Source organism: Gracilinanus agilis, chromosome 1 (genome assembly GCF_016433145.1).
Source record: "Gracilinanus agilis isolate LMUSP501 chromosome 1, AgileGrace, whole genome shotgun sequence".
NCBI lineage: Eukaryota > Metazoa > Chordata > Mammalia > Didelphimorphia > Didelphidae > Gracilinanus > Gracilinanus agilis.
Genome location: NC_058130.1, coordinates 667,346,462 through 667,370,076, shown reverse-complemented (window position 1 = coordinate 667,370,076; position 23,615 = coordinate 667,346,462). Strand labels below are relative to the sequence as shown.

General features: G+C 37.9%; 1 protein-coding gene across 1 annotated transcript in view; it reads left to right on the top strand.

Annotated features, from left to right (window-relative positions):
* SNTB1 (syntrophin beta 1) overlaps nt 1–23,615 on the top strand; it is a 328,941-nt gene that overhangs the window by 230,747 nt on the left and 74,579 nt on the right. Inside the window, exons 5-9 of the mRNA XM_044684211.1 lie at nt 7,140–7,158; nt 8,146–8,168; nt 9,572–9,588; nt 21,059–21,095; nt 22,218–22,254. Of these exons, the coding sequence (XP_044540146.1) occupies nt 7,140–7,158; nt 8,146–8,168; nt 9,572–9,588; nt 21,059–21,095; nt 22,218–22,254 (133 nt within the window). The remainder of the gene's footprint in view (nt 1–7,139; nt 7,159–8,145; nt 8,169–9,571; nt 9,589–21,058; nt 21,096–22,217; nt 22,255–23,615) is intronic.

Sequence of the window (23,615 nt, the reverse complement as noted above, 5' to 3'; positions counted from 1 at the left end):
CATAACAATAACAAAACTGACAGAAATCTTATGGTTATCTCAATGGATGCAGAAAAAGCTTTTTACAAAATATACCTATTCCTTATTTTAAAAAAAAACATTAGAAAACACTGAAATAAATTGTGCTTTCCCTAAAATAATAAATGGCATTTTTCTAAAACCATAAGCAAGCATTATCTGTAATGGGGATAAGCTAGAATCCTTCCCATTAAAATTGGGGGGGGGGACAGTGATGCCTGTTATTACTACTACTGTTTAATGTTGAAGGAATTAAAATAACCAATGAGGAAACAATGTTATCACCTTTTGCAGATGATATGCTGGTATACATAGAGAACCCCAGAGAATCAACCAAAGAACTGATCAAAACAATTGACAACTTCAGCAGAGTTACAGGACATAAAATAAAACCACATAAATCATCAGTATTTCTATTTACCAGCAAAGTCATCTGCAATAAATTTTCCATCATTTCCACATTAGCTCTCTTTTTCTATTTACCAGCAAAGTCATCTGTAATAAATTTTCCATCATTTCCACATTAGCTCTCTTATAGAAGTGAAGAAGACCTCCAAAGAAAAATGTACAGAAAGACAAGAAGAATCCAAATGACACGATTGTGAAAAATGATCAGATTTAGGGTGAAGGAGAAGAAAGAAAAGCTAGTGAAAAAGACAGAGGAGTAGTTCTAAAGAAGACTAGTTCTAGCTATATGTCAGCTATTTATAATATGTAGAAGTGAATGTCATTGAGATACATTCCAGTAGTTAATCAAAGCATGAATTAATGAATGAAAATACATGAAGTACTTACTATGTAGCACATAAGAGATGGGTAGTTTTTTTGTTGTTTTTTTTTACAATTTGATTTCTAAATATTTTCTCTAATAGGAGCAATCAAATGATAACTTTCACTTCCTAGAGTAGACAGAGCACTGGATCTAGAGTCATGATCTAAACAGAAAATCTGACTTTAGATGCTAGTTTTGTGGCTTTGGAGAAGTCACCAACTCTGATTGCTTCAGTTTTCTCAACTGTTTAAAAAAAGAGAGAGAGAATGGTTAAAACCTACCTTTTAGGGCTGTTGTGAGGATATTCATAAAGTACTTAGCACAAAGCCTTGGCACATGGTAGGTGCCACATATATGTTTATTCCCTTCTACTATAATATTGCTGCTGCTCATCTACACATCCATTTCTTGTTTAAATTCTGAGCTCCTTGATCACTCACTAAGTCATTCCTCCACTGTATTGCCAAAAGAGCCAAAAGAAAGGCATGGTCATGTCACTCCAACTCTCAGACATTAATTAGGATTGTCCACGAGTTTTCTGACATTTCTTTGCCTTTATCTTCTTCATTTCCTTGGCTTTTGGTCCTTTCCTCCTGTAATGGGTAAAAAAGAGGAGAAAGAAGATGAAATGTACATCAGTCAAGGTATGGCAGAAGGTTTGTCGGGGGAACGAAATCAAATACAGTCATCCCTTGCTATATTGCAGTCCACTTATTGCAGCTTCACTGTATCGCAGATTTTTTTTAATCTAATTCTGTATTGTGGAGTTTTTGCTATATCATAAGATTTTGTGGATGAATATCATACCATACACACTAGAAATGCAGTATACCACTACTGCTTGCACAAGTTTGCCAGTGTGAGATTGTACACAGCACACTATTGGCTGATGGAATGAAAAATGATCAACCATAGCGCTGTGCTCTGTATCCTGGGTACTGATTGGTTCAGTGTTTGTAAAAGTGTGGGAAAGGTTAATAAAAGGTTTATGGGAGAGTGGAAAGGGTTTATAAAGCCTTAAAATATATATAAATAATAAAATAAATATAACGTAGCTACTTTGTGAATTTTCATCTATCACGGAAGTCTCTGGAATGTAACTCCTGCCATAGATGAGGGATAAAGATAAAGTTTAGGAAGAAGTTGTCTCTAGTTCCTCTATGCTGCTACCTAGGCCTCCAACAAAATTCTGTTCCTGTTCAAAAGTTCACAATTTGGCATATACTCAGTACCCACTTTTATCCTTTTCCTCTCCTTCCCATTCCTCTGGATGAATTCAACCACTTTCCTGCTCAAAACACAAAATTCCTGTTGTGTACATGGATATTTGTGTGTGTGTATGTTTGTATCACTTTTGATGCCACTGAGCAGCTTCTGCTGAAATTCACTTACCCAGAGTTTAGCTAAAGAAAGGATGATAAGCTTTTAGTCAGATTAGCTCATTTTGGGGACAAATTACATTGGATAGAGTACCAAACCTGAAATCAGGAGGACTCATCTTCCTTAGTTCAAATCTGGCCTCAGATACTGACCAGTTGTATGACCCTGGGCAACTCATTTAACCCTGTTAGCCTTAGTTTCCTCATCCGTAAAATGAGCTGGAGAAGGAAATGATAAACCACTCCAATATCTTTGCCAAGAAAACAGTGGCATCGTGAAGAGTCAGACCAAATGAAAAATGACTGAATAATGAAAAAGGTTCATTTTCATTCAGTGCAACAAGTAGTACCTAAATACTTGGAGTATGCTCAGTGCTGTAAGAAAATCAAAAGCAAAACCATTCTTAATCATGTTGTTTTCCTGTTCGTAACTTTGTTGAAGAAGCAAGACTTACACTTTACATAATTAGAAAACAAGACAGCAAGACTTTTTATATGATAAAGGGAAAAGGATATATTAGTTCAAAAATACTTTTAGCAGTTTGTTTTTGTAATAGCAAAGAACTGGAAATTGAGGGGATGCCCATCATTTGGGGGATAATTGAACAGATTTTAATAATAGGAATAATAATGCCTAGTATTTATATATAGCATTTACCTTGTACTAGGCTAAATACTGTGCTAAATACCTTAATGTTATTATCTTATTTAATACTCACTACAAGCCTGGGAGGCGGGTGGCCCAGTTTTTCAAATAAAGAAACTGAGATACAGAGATTAAGTGACTTGCCCTGTATGACACAGTTAGTGTTTCAGGCCAGATTCTGACTGAGGTACTCCTGACTCCTGGTCCAGCACTCTATCCATTATGCCACCTAACTGCCCCTTGTATATAAATGTAATGGAATATTTTTTGTAATTGTTGAGTCATTTCAGTCATGTCTGACTCTTCATGACCCCATTTGGGGCTTTCTTGGCAGAGACTGGAGTGGTCTGCCATGTCCTCCTGCTCATTTTTCAGATGAGGAAACTGAGGTAAACAGGGTGAAGTGACTTGCCCAGGATCACATAACTAGTAAGTGTTTGAGGTCAGATTTGAATGCAGGTCTTCCTAATTCCAGGCCTAGCACTGTATCCATTGAATGGAATATTATTGTGCTCTAAAAATCTGTGAATATGATGAATTCAAAAATAATGGGAAGTGATGTAGAGTGATGCAAAATATAGCAAACAGAACTAGAGAGCAACTTACACAGTGACTGACCCAATGTCAACCGAAAGAATAGTCACAAAACAATTGAAACAAAAATTGTGAAATGATAATGAACAAGCCTGGCCCTAAAGAAGAATTGTGAAAAGGTATCTACTTCCATTCCAAGGACTATACTTCATACTTCTACATTCCAAGGACTAGGCAGTGGGGATTAAGTAACTTGCCCATGGTCACTAAGTTAGGAATTATTTGAGTCTGGATTTGAACCCAGGACTTCTGGCCTCCTGTCTATCAGCCACCTAGCTGCCCCCAATACAAATATATTTTTAAAAATCAATACACTCTACTATCTTTGAAAATATATGTCCTAAATTTCAGCACAGCGTAAGGAAGAAAGCATTGGATTGGTGGTTAGGAAATGGTAGTCTAATCCATCTTCAAAATTCCTCACTTGATTAGTCTGTCTCCATTAGCTATTAACCTATATCTCTCCTCTCTTTCATGGCTTTGAGTCTTTGAGAAGACTATTTACATTGGTGCCTCTACTTTCCTTACTTCTTGGTTGTTCTTCATTCTTTGCAGTCTGGCAGTGATGGAGTCAGTTCACTCCTCTAGTTATCCATTCACTCATCTATATAAGATTTGACTGTTGGCTTAAAGAATCTTTCAAGTCCCTTCCAGCTGCCCTTGATCCAACAGTGTACAAGCCTCCCTTCACTGCACTCTCTTGCGGGAGGCAGGCGGCACCAGAATAAGAAACAGTGCTGATTGTGTTGTGCGTGTCTGGTGGTAGTCATGGAGAAAAAGGATTTACGTGACTTTGCCAAGAAAATGTTTTGATTGAAAATAAAAGCAGTGTATCTGAATCATTCTAACAAATCAGATACTCTGGTTGGTCTGACCTTTGGGGAGGAAAAAAAACAGAGAAGTTTTTGTTTTCATTTTCTAGAGGAAAGGTTACATGCTTTATAATTTTAAACACAGCAAGGTGGATTTATTTGTTTTAGTTTTTTAACAGAACAAAAATGCCCCAAATTGGCATTCTTTTATCCATGACCATTGGCTTAGGAAAAGATGCTATTCAGAGCATTGACCTCTTGTAGTACATCTTATTATTCTATCCTTTTAAAAAAGTGAAATTGATAGTAAGATGGTATTTGCATCTGATAATTTCTTCCTCCCTCTCTATTTAGCTTCCTTTTGTGTCTTGTCTGCCTTCATTTGACTGTAAACTCTTTGAAGGCAAGAACTATCTTTTAGCATTTGTATCCCTGGCACTTAGGATATTGCCTGGCACGTTGTATTGTTGTGTCATTTCAGTCGTGTCCAACTCTTTGTGACCCCATTTGGGATTTTCTTGGCAAAGATGCTGGAGTGATTTGCCATTTCCTTTTCCAGCTCATTTTACAGACCAGGAAAACAAGGCAAACAGGGTTAAATGACATGCCCAGGGTTATACATATAGTAAGCATCTGAGGCCAGATTTAAACTCATGAAGATTAGTCTTGGTGACTCTAGTCCTGACACTATCCACTGTGCCACCTTATTGCCCAGTTCATTATGTTGGGAAGATACAAATGTGCACAAAGCAGAGATGAGGAGACTTGGGAAACTGCTTTCGTTAAGCCAGATACAAATAGATAGCCAGCAGACCAGGGCACGTAGGATGGAGTGCCAGCCTACAGTGAGGAAGACCTGAATTCAAATCCAACTCAGACATTTACTAGCTGTGTGACCTTGGGTAAGTCACTTAACCCATTTGCTTCAGTGTTCTCACCAGTAAAATGAACTGGAAAAGGAAATGGCAAGCCAGTCCAGTATTTTTGCTGAGAAATATCTGCCTCAAAAAAAAAAAAAAAAAAAGAATTACAAAGAGTCTGACATGACTGAAAATAACTAAACAACGATAGTAAAATTAGATTGTAAGCTCTGTGAGGTCAAGTATTGTCTTTTCTTTCCTTATTTGTATTCCCAGCCAGTGCTTAATTAAAGGTTTTTGAATTGTATTGAATCATAGTCATGCTTGGATACAAATAATTTGGGGACTGCTAAATGGCTCAATGGATAGAGTGCTCAGGTTGGAATCAGAAAGAACTAAGTTCAAGTGTGACTTCAGACACTTCCTAGCTGTGTGATCCTGGGCAAGTCACTTAATCTCCATTGCCCAGCCCTTGCTGCTCTTCTGCCTTGGAACCAATAGACAGTATTGAAGGTAAGGTGAGATGGAAAGTAAAGGGTTTTTTAAATAAATAAATAAATTTAAAGCCCAAGTTAAATGCTACATTCTCCAAGTAGCATCCCCAGTTGTTAATAGTAACCTTTCCTCTTAGACTAACATAGCACTTTGCCTTGCTACTCTCCAGTGAACTTATCAAGTAATATTATCTATCAGAACTTTCTCCATATTGGAGTCCTATCTCCTTGCTAGGAATTTGGCTTATCTAAGATTTATCTTCCTTCCTTCTCCCTCTTCTCCTTCTTCTTCCTTTTTGTCCTTCTCTTCTTCATCCTTTCCATCCACACCCTCTTCCTCTTATTAGGAAGAAACATAATCACATTAAACCAACTGACAAGCCACATTCCACATCCATAGTCTCCCACCTCTCCAGTAAAAGGAAAGTGATCCATTTCCTGATCTCTCCTCTGAGCCAAGATTTCTCATATACCATCCAAACTATTTTCTCCAGCATGCAGCATAGGCATTTAATAAATCTCTGGTGATTGATTGAATGATGGCTATGATTCATTTCATAACTAAAGAAGAAACTGGCTCTTTTAAAAAAAAGTTTGTCCTCCTCATCTTCTTTCTCTCTCAAAACCAGAACTAGCTTAGGTTGTTCCCTTGACAGAAAAATATTTGGAGTTAAGGGTTCTTCTTCAATCCCTCTGCTCACAGAGCCACTCAGCTCCCTTAAATACAGACCAAGTGGTATTTGGTTCCTGGAAATATGATTATGGCGCTCTGACTTACAGCCCTCTGTTGTCTTGGTGGCGAGCCATATAAACTCTTCACAGTGGTTGAAAAGCAAATTGATCACAGTGGAGGCTCGCTGGGACCTCCTAAGAGTTTTTTCCTCTCCTCAATTTTTAATGAGGACCCATATTAGTCACCTTCCCCAATGGCTACTTTGAAAGAAATGTGTTCATGGCAGTGCCAGGCTGCTGACCTTTTCTTTCGATGAGTCCTCAGCTGAGACTCTGACCCAAGCCCAAACATATTGTTGGATCAATCATGTTGATTCTTGGCTCTGATACTAATGTGCAGTTAATGAGTTGTACGGTGTACGCATTAACCTCAGCCCCAGCGGTGCTGATGCCAGACACACGGCGAGACCATGGAAGGAAAGAGCGAGGTGGTGGGGGTTGGGTCGGGACAAGGCCCAGCGCGTTGGCATTCTAATAGAAGTGGGCAATTAGAACAGTATTCCAATAGCACCAGTTCATGGCTTGTGGGAAGTAATAAGCAATCAAGGGAGGAAAAAAAAAAAACACATGCTGTCTTATATCTTCTTTTAGGGAAAAAAAAAAGTCCCTCCACATCATAAAGGTGCTTTATGAACTGTGAAATAGGGAGGAAAGTTGGGATGTTTAAACAGTCAGGTAATGGCTTTTATTACCAAAGGGAAACTGACTTCCAGGCCCACTGTTGAGTAACATTAGATTTAAGACCTTCAGGCACTGTCGTGTGGCAGTGGCCACACTGACAGTGTGACTTTCAAGGCAGCGCCATGTTGTCCCTTTCCCGAAGCAGGGCTAGACGAAGGACACGAGCATTGGTCCTACTCTGGCCTCAGATGCATTTTTTTCCCAAGTTCTCTGTGTATGAAAGTTTTGAGCAGCTTTTTTGAAGAGGCAGCATGGGTTGAGCGCCTCTGTGGCATACAGGGGTGCACATGGGAATTTTATAGGAAAAGGATGCTGAGAGTTGTTATGGGGCACATAAAAACATTAGTAATTAGTTGGAGGGTTTTCAAGATAAGGGCCTGGGTGTACCCAATGGTGGTGCTGCCCTCCTAGAAAGATATAATGGAAAGAGCACTGAATCTGAAAAGAGAAGCCTCGGAATCAACTCCCTGCTGGCTCGTATAAGCTACGTGAGCTTGGGAAAGTCATTGATCTCACTGAGTGTCAGTTTCCTCATCTGTAAAATGAGGACAATATTTTCATTACCTTCCTTATAGGATTACTATTAGGTAAGAACTTTATAATCCTTAAGACACTTAAAGCTCTAATGTAACTTTAGTGTTATGCTGTTTAGTTTTGTAGTGTTTTCTATATATAGTTTAATATTTAATATTTTTATTTTGTAGGTAGTTTAATATTATAGTGTTTAGCATTGGGGTGGAAAGAATACTAGACTGAGAATTAGAAAAAAATACCAAAAAAACTTCTAGTCAACTGTGTGACCTTAGGCAAATCCCATAATCTCCTCTTCTGCACCTATAAGATTGATATTGTTGAGGTAATTTTGGTCTCTAAGAAGTAACTGCTAGGAGTGAAGTTGTAGCCTATACGGTAATGCTCTGGCTTTGGAAACAGTATACCTGGGAGTGAAACCTTGGTCTGCTATATATTATCTGTGTGATCATAGGCGAGTGACTTCCCCCTATGGAGACCTCAGTTTCTTCAATTGTAAAATGAAGGTGTTAGACTTGTTCAGTGGTTTCAGTGTGTCTGACTCCTTGTGACCCTTTTTGGAGATTTCTTGACAAAGATACTGGAGTGCTTTGCCATTTCCCTTTCTAGCTCATTTTATAAATGAGGAAACCAGGGCAAATAGGGTTAGGTGACTTGCCTAGGGTCACACTGTTAGGAAGCATCTAAGGCTGTATTTGAACTCAGGGCTTCTGGACTCTTGTCCTAGCATTCTCTCCACTGTGCCAACTAGCTGCTCCTGGGTATTGGACTAAATAGATTCTGTAAATACCTATGAATAAGTATTATGACAGTTATTGGGGCCAGCTACGTACCAAATTGTATAATAAAGTTTGTCTTCATATAGTAAATGAAATTTTCGTTTGGACAGTCTTCTTTTTCTATTTTTCTCTTTGGGATATCTCTGGAGGTTGTTGTGAGCAGTTACATTCTGGGGCATGTCACCTGCTCTATAATGGAATCTGGAAGCCTGAAGCTGCCCCTGGGCAAATGCTACCCAGCTGACTACTTGTCAATTGAGGCTTTTGCTTCTTCCATTCTTACCTTTGAGTCCCAGCCCTGGTCCCCAACAAGGACCATAATGCAGAGAGACAGAAAAATCAAAGGTTGTCTTTGTCATCTTTGCCATTTCCTTCAACCCTTCTATCCTTTGCTCCAAATAAATAGGAAATTCCACATTGGGGACACCATGATAGAAGTTCCTTCCCACCAATATTCTAATTAGAACCTTGTGGATAATTAAATCCACAAGCTTCTCCATATTTGGTGTTCTCACTGTCAAGTGGCTAGCAAGTTCCTACCTCTTGCTTCCTTGTTCCCCTGTGATTCTTTCAACATCTAGGCAAGTGAAAGTAATATAGTAGAGTGAATAAAGCATTATCTCCAGATCCAGAAAACAAGTGCAAATCCTACCTTTCACACTTACTGTGTTTGGGATATTTGGCAGTCATTTAAACTCTCTGGGACTCAGTTTTCTCATCAATAAAATTAAGAGTTTAGACCACATGGACCCTGAAATTCCCTTCAGTTCTCTATCCCTGCACTGCTACCCCTATCCAGCTCATCCTTTTGTAGTCACTCTTTTCCTTCCACTCTTTCCCCTGGAACCCCTGATTTGTGTAAATAAGCTTCCCTTTATCCTACATATCTCCTTTCTTTTTTTTTTTAACCCTTGCTTTCCATCTTAGAATTGATACTAAATGTTAGTTCCAAGTTCCAAGGCAGAAGAGTGGTAAGGACTAGGCAGTACTTGGGAACATGCAACTTGGAAGTATCTGAAGACAAATTTGAACCCAGGACCTTTCACCTTTAGGCCTGTACATATCTCTTTCTAATGACTCTATGTCCTGTTACTCTTAGAAATGCGGTTCTCCCAGGAGAACGTTGTACACAGAGACTGATACACTGTGGTACAATTGAATGTAATGGACTTCTCTACTAGCAGCAATGCAATAACCCAGGACAATTCTGAGGGATTTATGAGAAAGAACTCTACCCACATTGAGAGGAAGAACTGTGGGAGCAGAAATACAGAAGAAAAACAACTGCTTGTTCACATAGGTCAATGGGGATATGATTGGGGATGTAGACTCTAAGTGATCACACTAATGTAAATCTTAATAATATGGAAATAGGTCCTGATCAATAACACATGTAAAACCCAGTGGAATTGCACATCAGCTATAGGAGGTGCAAGGGGGGAGGGGAGAGAAAGAGCATGAATCTTGTAACCATGGAAAAATACTCTAAATTAATTAGATAAAATTTTCCAAGAGAAAAGACAAAACAAAACAAGGTTCTCTCCAGAACTGTATACCTTTGCCATGCTCTCCAGTACTGGGAGCACTTTTCCTTAAACTCTCCAGAATGCTAGCTCAGAGAGAAGAATTGTTCAACTCTTTGCTTCTCACAGTTCCAGCTTCTTTCTCTTCTAGCGACACTTGCCACCCTTGAAGTTTACATTACCCAATGAATCCTTGTTGCTCTCATCTGTGGAGCTCCAAATCGCTCCCATTCCTTTATCGAGGAATTCACTCCCTATTTATTTCACTAGCCCACTTCCTATCTTTAACTTCCATGATTTCAGGATTCCTATCGATGTGCCATTAAACACGGGTAGCTTTTCAAAACCTTAGTCTCTTTAATCAGTCAATCAAAATGGATTGATTTTGAGAGTTTTTTTATTTGGCAGACACTCAACTAAATGCAAAATATACTAATAAAAGGTAAAATCAATCCTTGCCCTCCCAGAACTTATATTCTAATGTATTTGTACTCCTCTGTGGAAGTCTTCCAACATGGGAAAATAGAGGTCATCGCTAATGGCTGAGGACCACCACATTGCTTTCATTGCCACAGAATGTTTAATTGATGATGTGAAGAATCAAGTTGCAATGAACCCAATTAACACCATTTTGGGTACCAGATGTCTGATTGGTTGCAGAGTTGACAATGAGGTTGTGTAGTCGAGCATGAAATATTGGCCTTTCATGGTGATGAATGATGTAAACAGGCCTAAGGTCCAAATGGAGTACAAAGGTGAGTTCAAGAAGAAATATCCAGAGGAAATATCTTTACAGTCGTGACCAAGATGAAAGAAATTGCTGAAGCTTACCTTGGGAAGACTGTCACAAATGCTGTCATCACAATGCCAGCCTACTTCAACCATTCCCAGCAGCAGGCCACCAAAGACCTTGGAACCATTTCTGATCTCAGTGTGTTCCAAATGATCAAAGAGCCAACCCTACTTCTATCATGACTTGGACTAAAAGGTAGACACCAAGAGAAGTATGTTCATCTTTGACCCTCGCATGTAGCGTTTTCAACGTCTCCATTCTTAACATCAAAGATGTCATTTTTGATGTCAAATCCACAGCTGGGATACCTGTTTGGGTCAGAAGGACTTTGATAATTATGTGGTCAACCATTGCTGAGTTCAAGTGAAGGCTTAAGATCATCTGTGAGAATCTGCCAACTGTGCACTGTTGATGAATGTGCAAAGAATACCATCTCTTCCAGGACCCACATTATTGAGATTGACCCCTCTCCAGTCTGTGAAAGTATCAACTTCTATATCTCTATCGCCTGTGCCCATTTTGGAATGCTAAATGCTGGTCTCTTCCATGGCATACTGAGCCCTGTGGGAGAGACCCTAAAGAGAAGAGGACACAAAACCAGATAAGTCACCAGTTCATGACATCATCTTAGTGAATGGTCCTACTTGTATCCCTCAGATCCCCAAACTCCACAGGACTTCTTCAAAGGCAAGGAGCTCAAAAAGGGCATCAGTTGCCTGTGATTCAACTATGCAGGCTGCCATCTTGTCAGATGCCTTTGAACATTACTCCTGTTTCCCTTGGTATTGAAACTCCTGAAGAAATATTGAGAATTCCAGCCTAACACAATATCACCATCCCTCCCAAGCAGACAGAGACCCGTCTGCCTGTACAGACTTCATGCTCATTCAAACAGCCTGGTGTGCTTATTCTGGTTTACAAAGCAATGACAAAGGATGACAGCTTGCATGGCAAGTTCGAGCTCCCAGGAATCCCCCCTATTCCCAGGGTGTTTCTTAGATGGAGGTAACATTCATCATTGATGAAGATGGTGTCTTCATTGTGTCTGCTGTGGATAAGAGTACAGACAAAAACAATATAATCACCATCACCAATGAAAAAAATTAACTGAGCAAAGAAGACATTGAGCACATGCCTCCAGGAGGCTGAGAAATAGAAGGCTGAAGCTGAGAAGCAGAGACATAAGGTGTCTTCCAAGAACTCTCTAGTATCTTGTGCTTTCAACACTGAGGATGAGAAACAAAGACAGAATTGATGAAGACAAACAGAAGATGTCTGACAAACATAATGAAATAATCATCTAATCATAAGAACCAGACTACTGAGAAGGAAGAATCAACAGAAAGAACTGGAGGTCTGCAATCCATCATTACTAAGCTAAAGAGCAGAGGGGGCAAGACAGAAGCATGCCTGGTGGGTTCCCGAGGGGTGGAGTAGTCCTATCTAGATGTGCTTTTCCTGGACCCACCATTGAAAAAGTTGACTAAAAACACAGGTAGAAAGAACATTCCATACAGTTTTCTGAAAATTAAAGGACTGAATTTTGTAACCAAGGCAATGGAGTTTAAAAAGCAACATTTAAGCTATGGTATGAATCTAAGCATTCAAAATGCTTGAATTGTGCAAAGGAGAGAAATGAACAGCAGTGCATTTTTAAAAACTTTTACATTTACATTTTGTTTTAGAATCAGCGCTGGTTTTTGGTTCCAAGGCAAAAAAGCAGGAAGAGCTAGGCAATAGAGGTTAAGTGATTTGCCCAGGATCACACTACTGGGAAGTGTCTGAGGCCAGATTTGAATTCAGGACCTCCAGTCTTCAGGCCTGACTCACAATCCACTGAGCCACCTTAATTGCCCACAACAACAATGCATTTTTAACAGTACTGTAAACTACGTAAAATGCATTTCTTGTTCTGCAAAATAAAATCTATTTATCATATCCCCAAAAGAACTGAAGCTTTTTTTTTAATCAATTAATTAATTAATTTAGAATATTTTTCCAGGGTTACATGATTCGTGTTCTTTCCCTTCCCTCCTCCCTCACCCTTCCCATAGCCAATGAGCAATTCCACTGGGTTTTACATGTATCATTATAAACTGAAGCTTCTTGAGGTTAAGGATGGACACTTTTAAAACATCTCCAGTGCCTAGCAGAGTGCCTTATACCTAGTAGGTTTAAATTTTTTAATTTAAAAATGTTGGCTGCTAGGCATATTTGTTATAGAAGTTTCATTTTTCTTTTAGTGGGATGGAGAAAAAATACTTGTTCAATGAAAAGTAGGTTAAATGAAAGATAATAAATAAAAAGAAAAATATAGGTTGTTGCCACAATTGTTGCTACTCATCCCTTACCATGCTCCTGCCTGCATTACATTAGTCTCTTGTTGCCCATATCTAACCAAAGGTCCATCCTATAGAGTCTGACCAAGGTCTTCCATTACTTGAGCTCCAAAATGATCCCTTTCTTCTTTGGGTTTCTTTGTATCCCCACTACTTTGACCACTACCTATTCAGTGCTCAATAAATGATTGCCGTTGCTATTGTTGCTCACATGAAGATTGAAATGATTATTTACTATATTACTTTTACTAAGACTATATTCTGAAAGAGCATGCCTTAAGTCAGCAGCAGTGCCTTGACCTAGGGGAATGAAACGCTAATGGCAGAATATTGTGTCCCTGTGGCAAACAAGTGAGAGAGTTATTAGGGGTAAGAGAATATTTTTGAGAGCACATGCCATACAAACACCTGCCCACTCTTCCTGTGCATAACGCCAACTGAGAAATATTCAGTCATTTTTAATAGTCACTAGGCAATTAGACAGTGTGTTAATTCCCCAAATCAATCTTGATTTGTAGTTCTCAAATTTTTTAATCTAAGGACCCCTTTATACCTTAAAAATTATGAAAGACCCCAAAGACCTTTTATTTATTTGAGTTATATCTATTAATGTTTATCCTATTAAAAATTAAAATAATAAAAATTTAAATTCTTTACTTATTAATTCACTAAAATAAAAATAATAAACCTATTTCATATGAATATAAATATCATTTTAATAAAAATTACTATATTTTCCAGAATAAAAAGTAGTAAGAAAGGAGCATTGTTTTACCTATTTTTGCATATATCAAATGTCTAGCTTAATAGAAAACATCTGGATTCTTGTATCTTCTAAATTCAGTCGGTTGTGATGAATTGTTTGGACTGAAGTATGTGAAGAAAATCCAGCTTCCCACAGATGTGTAGTTGGAAAAGGGAGGAGTATTTTAATAAAAGCCTTCTCAAGTAGTTATAGATATTCTTCTTTGATACCCAAACTCAACAAATCAAAATTTCTTAAAGCTTAATTGCAATGTAGAATGTGAAACCGTACCTATGAACTTTTCATACTCAGTTACATTAAAACTCATTGTTTTATCAGACACTTTGAATGGGTTTTTTACTTATGCACAATTTTGTAAAATCATGAATTAGTCATTTGGAAAATATTGATGAATTTTGCATATCTTCCAAATGTTGACACATTCCATTATGCAGTATCAAAAAATGGCATTCATTAATATCACTATTGATCTGGGCAGAAAAGTCTTTAAGTATTTGGAAGCTGTCAGGATCAGCATGACATGTACAAGTTTTCCAAAATTCTATTTTTCACTTGAAAGTTTGAATTTTATCATTAGCAACAAATACTGTCAGTTGTTTTCCTTGATGTGACAGGCTTGGTTCATTCATTTTCCAAAAAAATATCTGCCCAAATACCCAAGTCTGAATAACCATAATTTGTCAATTAATCCATCAAGCAATCAACATTTATCAAGCATCTTCTGTGTTCCAGGCAATGTGCCATGTCATTCTTTCAAGCAAAAATGGTGTTTCTTGGAAAAAAAGTGGCTAGTTCAGTTTGCAAGTCAAACGATCATATGAGTACTTTTCCTTCAGATAACAATCGTGCTTTGGTATGTAACAGGACTTTCTCTTCCCTCCCCATTTTGTCCCGTGGAATATTAAAGGTTGTGTACTCAAGAATCATGATTCAAAAAATTAATCATCTTTATTGTTTTATCCAGGACATTTTTGAGTGAAACAGTCATTTTTTATTCTTTGCTTTGAGTGTGTGGTGGTGAAGAATACAGTGATTTCGTTGATTGTGCTGAGGTGTCAGCAGCTTTACCCCCTGTTGCTTCTGCTCCATTAGTGCAAATGTCAGCCCAGTTGTTCAAGGATAAGCTGAAAAATTCAAGAAAAGTTATTCAACATTCAGAATATTTTAGCACCACTTGTTTGTTGCCTAGCATTCCCATGAAAGACTTTTGATGATTAGATCCTTAACAAGAGAGACAGAAAGTCCAGCCACATCTGGAGAACCATCCATCCGTTTGTATGGCAAATGTACAATTCTGCAGAGGAAATGTTGGTTCAGTCTTCATGCTTACAGCTAAATATTTAATTCACAGGTCTTATAGCCTCTGGAAAATTCCATTCTCTACTCATGTGGGAATGAGAGTGAAAAAAACAAATAATATCTTAGTATTATTAGGAAAATTGTTTTGACCCCTTGAAAGAGTCTCGGAGACTCCTGGAGGTCCCTGGACCACACTTTGAGAACTGGTGGTGTAGATCATCATCCCCCTGTCTCCAGGCAGAGGTATAGTTGATCAGAAAAATGAGTCATCTCAAATATAAAGACTTACAGTGACTGATTTTATGTAGCCTTATATATCATGCCATGGACCAGTAAGTAGGGTGTTGTTTGAGTGAAAATTTTTGCTTCTTTTCTCTTGAAGATAGTGCAATGTAGTGGAAAGAGCCCCTGTTTTGGAGGCAGGAAACCTGGGTTTGAATCCTGCTTTAGTCTTGGACAAGTTACCTAACTGTTTAAAACCTCGGTTTCTGTATCTCTAAAGTGGGTTTGAAAAAAAACTGCACTCTCATAGCTGTTCAGAAAGAAAATACTTTACTAATTTTCAGGTTCTGTATGCACGTGCATTACTGTCAGATCTGTGAAAATTATACCTCCAAAGATGATATTTCTCATTTAATTTCATTCTTAAACTATCCTTATGGTCTCCACTTCCATGAAGGACGTAGAAGATCATCTCAAACAATTAAAATGTTTATTTGAAATGAATAGTAGATAAAATAAGGGATGTTTTTTCATTCATTTATTGTGACCTTGGTCAAGCTATTCCCCACTCTGAGTTGGTTTCACCTTAGAGAAATATCCTGGCATAGTGGACAGAATGCCACACTTGGAATTCCAATCCTATCAAACTGGGTTCAAATCCCATCAAAAAGTTGTTTTAGTTTTTCCACCATGGAAATCCAATTACCCTCTCTGACTTTACCTTTCTCACTTGTTAGAATGGAGATAACAGCATTTGTAGTGCCCTACATCAAAGGGTTGCTGAAATGATGTATGAGATAATGTGCTTAGTAAATATTATATATGTCTACATAGAGAAATATATGTTATTATATTATATATAATTCCATAAGTCTATATATAAAGAAATAGTATTATATATGCCTATATATAAAATGTGTATGATACATGTTATATGTACACACATGTATGTATATATGCATATGTTTCCATATTCTAATGATATCTGCAAAACAAAGAGGTGAGGCAAGATCAAGGATTCTTAATCTTTGTGTTATGATCCCCATTAGCACTCTGGTGAAGCCTATAGACCCTTTCTAAGAAGAATTTTTTAAATATCTAAAATAAAAATACATAGGATCACAAAGGAAGCTAATAATATAGAAATATCAGAGTGTTTTTTTTTTTAATTCACAGAACTCAGGTTAAGAATCACTGGACTAGATATTCTCCAAGGCTCCATCTTATTCAAAACTATATGATTCTATGAGATTCATCCATTAACTCATTTTTATTGGAAGGAATAACCATCAGCCAAAATGATTGCTTTTTATTTTGCTCCATTTCCTTCCTTGCCAACCCTAAAATCATGAAATCCTAGCGTCGGTTGGGACCCCAAAAGTCTTTCAGACCCAGGGCCTGCTGCATGCAGGAAGGTGAAGGTGTTAATAAGGAGCAGAATTGCTAAATCTAATGGAAAGGAAGGATAAATAAAAAGTCAGGTTAGTCTACAAACTGAATTTGCAAGTATTGACTGTGCCTGCCCTAAAAAAAGGCCTTATTCCAAGCTCGGTTGGGTATTGAGTAATAAACATTGACTTTAGCTCAACATGAGTTCGTTTCTACACTAATAAGGTAAGTTAGTGTTTATTTACTGTTTCTGTGTGCCCAGCCAACATGTTAGACCCTGTGGATGTTATAAAAGGTATAAGGTATGGTCCCTTTTCTTAGTATGCCTCTATTCTAGTTAGAGAAACAAGAAACATGGGAAACAATTCAAGAAGAATATAAGATAACTTCCATCAAACTGCTTGCTAGGCCCTCAGACACTCCCTAGCTTGGTGACCCTGGGCAAGTCACATTAACCCCAGTGGCTTAGTGCTTACTGCTCTTCTGTCTTGAAATCAATACGCACAATTGATTCTAAGACAGAAGGTAAGAATTTAATAATGAGATGCAAAGAGATAATTTAAAAGGGGGAAAGGACCTACTTGTACAAAAATATAGCTACTCTTTTTTTGTGGTGGAAAAGAATTGGAAATTGAGGGGATGGCCATCCACTGGGGAATGGCTGAACAAATTGTGCTAAATGTTGGGAAGGGAATACTATTGTGCTATAAGAAATGATGGGCAAGATGATTAGAGAAAAAGGTGATAAAATCTGCAGAAACGGATGCAGAGAGAAATAAGCAGAACCGGGAGCATATTGCACTCAGTAATAGCAATGGTGCACGATGATACTGTGAAAAATTGGCTACTTTCGGCAATACAATGATTTGGGACAATTCTGATAGACTTATGACAAGGCCTGCAGAGAAAGAAGTGCTGAGTTGGATGGATGTGGATCAAAGCCTACTTACTATCTTTCACATCAGTGTACTTATGATCTTATTTTGGGGTTTTGATTTTGTATGAGTATTCTCTTACAATAATAAACAATATGGAAGTATGTTTTGTATGATAATACATGTCTGGCCCAGATCAAGTTGCTTACCATCTCTTTTGAGTAGGGGGAGAGAAAAGAGGGAAGGAGATAGTTTGGCTCTTAATGCTTTGGAAAATGTATGTAGAAAATTATTACATATAATTGAGAAAATAAAATATTTTTTAATAAAAAGAAAGGCAGACCAGAGGAAAAAATTGCTTGCTTTCTCAGAGAGGAGCTAGGGGAGTTAGGGAGGGAGAGAATTTGGAACTCAGAATTTACAAAAACAAACACTAAAAAATTATTTTTACATGTAATTGGAAAAAATAAAATATTTGATTATAAAAATGTCTAAAAACAATAATAATGATTGCTTTTATATAGCACTTTAAGGTTTGCAAGGTACTTTAAAATGTTACTTTATTCTCACAACAGTCTTGAGAGATAGGTATTTTTATGTCCATTTTGCAGCTAAGAAAACAGAAGCAGATGGAGACTGAGGATCAAAGAGCTAGTAGGTATCTGAGGCAAAATTTGAACTTATTTCATGTCTAGTGCTCTATTCTCTATGCTACATGACAGAATAAAGCACAGGCAAATAATGCTGAGAAGGTAGAGATCAGAGACGGAGCTCTGAAGAGTTAGAGTCAGCCAAGATGATTTAATGGAAGATCTGAGATTTGAACTGGGTCTTAAAGAATGAGTCAGTTTGAAAGGAAGAAAGAGATCCGTTAAGATTCATTCAGTTATTTCCTAGCAATTGTTCATCTTCATTTGTGGTGGCAGTTCTCTGCTCTGGGACTTCCTCACAACTTGTTTATGTTGGTGTTTCCTACAATCCCTGCTATCCCTTAGGTAAAGCACTCAATCATTTCTAGCAGGACATTTCTCTGCCTGGGCCTCAGACATTTGGGAAGGAGCAGAACTGCCTCCCTTCTTTTCTCCCTTCTAGACAACAAAAAAAGGAAGAAGAAAGAAATCTAGAAGGAAACGTGTAGATTGGATTTTTTGTATTAGTTTTATAGTTTTTATTTGCTTTTAACCTTAGGGAAGAAGACCGAAAACCAGCTCTGCTCCTGACTGTCAGGGTCAGTTGATTCTTGAGTTAACGTTATCTGCTTAGTAAAATGAGAGAATTGAACTAAATAATCACATTATTTCAGATATGGAAGGAAGGAAACAAATGTTTATTAAACATCTATTGGTGCCAGGCACTGTGCTAAACACTTACAAAATGTTATCTCATTTGATCTTCACAACAACCCAGAGAGATAAATGCTGTTATTATCTCCATTATTGGAGAAGGAAACTGAGGCAGATAGATGTTAAGTGATTTGTCCAGGGTCACATGGCTAGTAAGTATCTAGGTCTGGATTTGAACTCAGATCTCCCTAATTTCAGACATAGTGCTCTATCTACTTCAATACCTAGCTGTGTAGGGAACTAGCCCAACCCATAAAAAAAGATTTGTAAAAAGATATTTGAAAAAAGATCCCCTCTACACCTGACAAATGGTCACACAGCCTTTGCTTAAAAACCTCAACTAAAGGGGACCCGCCATCCTCAAAGACAATCTATTAGGCTTTTGGAAAACTCTAGTTCAGAGGGACTGAACTTTTTGTATCATGGTCCCCTCTGGCAACTTGGTGAAGTCTAGGGACTCTCTCAGAATATTATTTCAAATGCATAAAGTAAAATACATATGACTACAAAGAAAACTGTTCTATTAAAGAACGTTTATCAAAATATTCTTTAAAAGAAGTTCTTTGATATCACATTAAAGATCCTTGCTGTTGTTGTTAGAGTGTTTTTCCTTGATCAAACTTAAATTCGCTCCTTCCTGTCTTCAACCTATTGATTTTAATTTTGGCACAGTGGATAGATAATGTGTTGGACCTGGAGTCAGTAAGACTCATCTTCATGAATTCAAATCTGGCTTCAGACATTTACTAGCTGGATGACCCTGAGAAAGTCATTCAACCCTGTTTGCCTCAGTTTTCCTCTTCTGTAAAATGAATTGGAGAGGGAAATGGCAAACCTCTCCAGTATTTTTGCCAAGAAAACTCCAAATGGGATCATTAAAATTTGGACACAACCAAAGTGACTGAACAACAACAAGAAGTCTTCCTTAGAACGATGACCCAAAATGCTTGAAGATACAGTTTTATTTACTTCTACTTTAGGCTATGTCAGCAATTTCTCAGACTTTCTCATTTGTACCAAGTACCATACTAGAACCTAGAGATAAAAAATAAAAAATAAAACATCTCCTGCCCTCAGTGAACTTACAGCCTCTTTGGGGAAATAAGACGTACATATCTAAGAATATATAAAATGTAGCAGGGCCTCTTTTTACATGAACACAACACACTTGAATTGAGATGTACGTGATCAGCAATAAAAAATAAAGATAGAAAAATATGTAAAATAGAATTTTCTAATTATGTGCCAAATCCATGCCGTTTTCCCAAGCAGTGTAAAGTCTCACAGCAATTCACTCAGTCACACTCGAGAAATCTTAGTGTGACTCATTACATTGTTTTGCTCCAAACATTCGCTCTTGAATCAATCTATGTCCAGAGTTCTCACTTGTAACAGGTCATGTTCACGTCAGAGCAGTGCTTCTATTGATTTCGTTAATGCTTTTGGTTATTAAGAATAATAACCCTAAAGTACAAAAGTAGTGATGCTGGTAGCTCGGATAAGCCTAAAAAATAACGTGAAGTGCCTAAATATGTTTGTATAAGAAATACTTCTTAAATAATGGAGTTTACTTATTATGCACGATTTTCAGCTTATGGAAAGGGTCTTAGAAGATATTGGTTGTATGAAGTGAGGTCCTCCTGTAGATGGTGTAATTAGAGAGGGAAGGTTTTAGAAACGGAGAGAATTTGAGTTGTTCAGAAAAGACTTGGAAATCATGGTGGCCAGAAATATCTATACTACATCATCAAGTGGTTCACAGACAGCCTTCTGGTCTCTTGCAGCTGTTCGAAGTCTACTTTGTCAATGAGGATCAGATCTTAGGCTGGTGTCTTCAGCCCCCTCCCAGAGCTCCGAGGCATGTGAGGGGAATTGCCAACCAGCTGCCTCTTTTTCTTCAGCCTGATTCCTGCAGGAGAAGGGATGGGGATTTGTCACTTGCTAGCTGGCCATTCTTACATTTTATTAAATAACAGGTTTAAGGTTAGAGAGCAGAAGGATCTGTGTGTGCAGTCTCTTGGTGAAAAGATCTTCTTACAAGTGTCACTCCATTGGAATGCAATCCTATCCCTTGGGCAGAGTCTCTCTCCAGACGTTTTGGTATGTCCGACCTGGCGACTTGACCTGACCACTCACTGACTTGTCCTAATTTCTTTTTCATTCAAAGTCATACCAGAGTTTAAGTGGCTAATTATCCTATTCTCATTGCAGATTTGGAGTCTGGAACCTCGGTTTGAATCCTGGTACTGTCACTTCAATCCTATGTAACTTTTAGCAGCTTATTTCTTTTTTTTTAAACCCTTACCTTCCACCTTAGAAACAATACTGTGTATTGGATCCAAGGCAGAAGAGTGATAAGGGCTAGGCAGTGGGAGTGAAGTGACTTGCCCAGGGTCACACAGCTAGGAAGTATCTGGGGGCCAGATTTGAACCCAGGACCTCCTGTCTCTAGACGTGGCTCTTTATCTCCTGAGGCACCTAGCTGTCCTCCTTGAGCAGGTTATTTAGCCTGCCTGTCCTTCAGTTTTCCCATCCATAAAATGAGGGTGTTTTCTCAAGGTCCATTTCCAGTCTAAATCTGTAATCCTATGAACCTTTCTTGTATGCTTCTCTTTAACTTTTGTTTAAAGCCAAAATATGTTTCTTTCTACCTCTTTTCCCCTTAAAAATATAGTCTTTTCAGGGGATAAAATGCTACTGTAATTTGTTCTGTATCAAAGAGACCTGCTGCCACTTGATTATGTCACTGACTAAATCATCTCCCATCTCAAATCCAAATGTCCAGAGGAAAATGCATGTGGAGAGGGCTTTCCCCATCGTTTGGCTGACTGAATCCAGATCCTGCAGTTTCTCCAAGAGATTCCTGCATGCTCCCTAGTCACCAGCATCAGATGAGGGAATAGTGGGGACCTTGGTTTTGGTATAAGCCCCCTTTGCACCCCACATCTGCCTACACTTGCAGATTTTACACTGTTAATGTCTATACTTTGCTGCTTTGGGGAGATAGTTCCCTTCCTGAAGAACTGATTCAATTAACTGAAAATGTGATACTTAAAAAAAAATACCTCTCTAATGCAGGGTTGAGAGGGACAGAGAGAAGAAAATAACTTGGAATTCAAAAGTAACCCCCAAATTATAAATATGTTTTCTAAAAAGAAAAAAAAATACCCTTTAACAACATTTATGCCAGACCTATCCTCTTACTCTAGTGTTGAACCTGGATTCTACTTGTCCCAGAACTTCCTGTGTGCCTTTTTTTGTTTGTCTCATTTTGAGGCAAACAGAGTTAAGTGACTTGCCCAGAGACACACAGCTAGTAATTGTCTGAAGCCAGATTTGAACTCAGAAAGGTAAGTCTTCCTGACTTCAGGCCCTGTACACTATCCATTGCACCATTTAGCCACCCTGTATCTGCCTTTTCAAATATCTCATAAAGATTTTCAGAAAGTTCTTCCTTTTTGAAATCTCTGTTTTAATAGTTACTAAAACTACTAAATGAGTTATTAAAACTATTAAAACATTGCTATCATCAGCAAATGTGTATTAAATTCCTACTAACTATATAGGACTACATTAGGTATTGCAGATCTAGAGATGATGAAGATGGAGAGTTCCCATTCATATAGGACCATTGGGGCTCCTTAGCACCCACTATAATGGCAGTGCTGAACAAATACTACATATTTAATAAGTGATTGACTTTTATGCATGATTTAGGTGTGAAATATTCACCGAACTATAAACAGGCATCAGTAAATAGACTTTGGAGTACCAGAAGTCTTATTATACGTCAACATCTTCATGCAGATTTCATGGGGATTTATTTTTTTGAAGCCTACCTGTGATTTTTTTTGATACAGTGAACTTTCAATGAAGAAGCTTCCTCTATTAATATAGATTGTCACCTGCTCCATGACCATTTTTAGAGAATTGGTTGAGGTACCAAGAGATTAAATGATTTGTCCAGAATCATATAGCCAGTATGTATCAGAGGCAAAACTTGAACCCAGATCTTCCTGACTCCAAGAATGACACTCAAGTCACTTTGCTTTAAAGCTTTTAGATCCTGGGGAAGAGAGGTGCCAAGGAAGTTATTAAGTAGTTGATAGTTTTCAACCTTAAGTTATTTTTTCATAGAAACTGATGGATTCTTATTGATGCTAGCAAATACAAAAATGCAAATTATGAGTCTAATGACTCCATGCATTAATCCACCTGCCATCAGAGATGTTATGTTTTTTTGATGGAGCCTCTCAGGGGTCAGTACTGAATCTTTATTTCCATCTCTCAGAATCCCTAGTTTTCTTCAACTCATTGCTAAAATGCCATCATTTTAGCACAATGCTGCATTGAGTATACAAATTCGAGAGATGAAATCATCTCTGCCCCCAAGAAATTTTGAGTTCAAATGTAGTCATATACATTTCCAAGCTATGTAATCTCTGTCTGCCTAATTTCATCTGCAAAATGGGGATAATAACAATAATACCAGTTAGGTAATGCAGTGGATCGAGTGCTAGACCTCAGACACTTACTAGCTTTGTGACTCCGGGCAAGTCACTTAACCCTGTTTGCCTCAGTTTCTTCATCTGTAATATGATTTGGAGAAGGAAATGGTGAACCACTCAAATATTTTTTTTGCCAAGAAAACACCAAATGGGGTCATGAAGAGTCAGATAAAACTGAAATGACTAAACAACAACAGAAAGCCCCTACCTCCCAGAGCTGTTATGAGGATTAAAAAAAAAAGATAATATTTGTAAAGTGC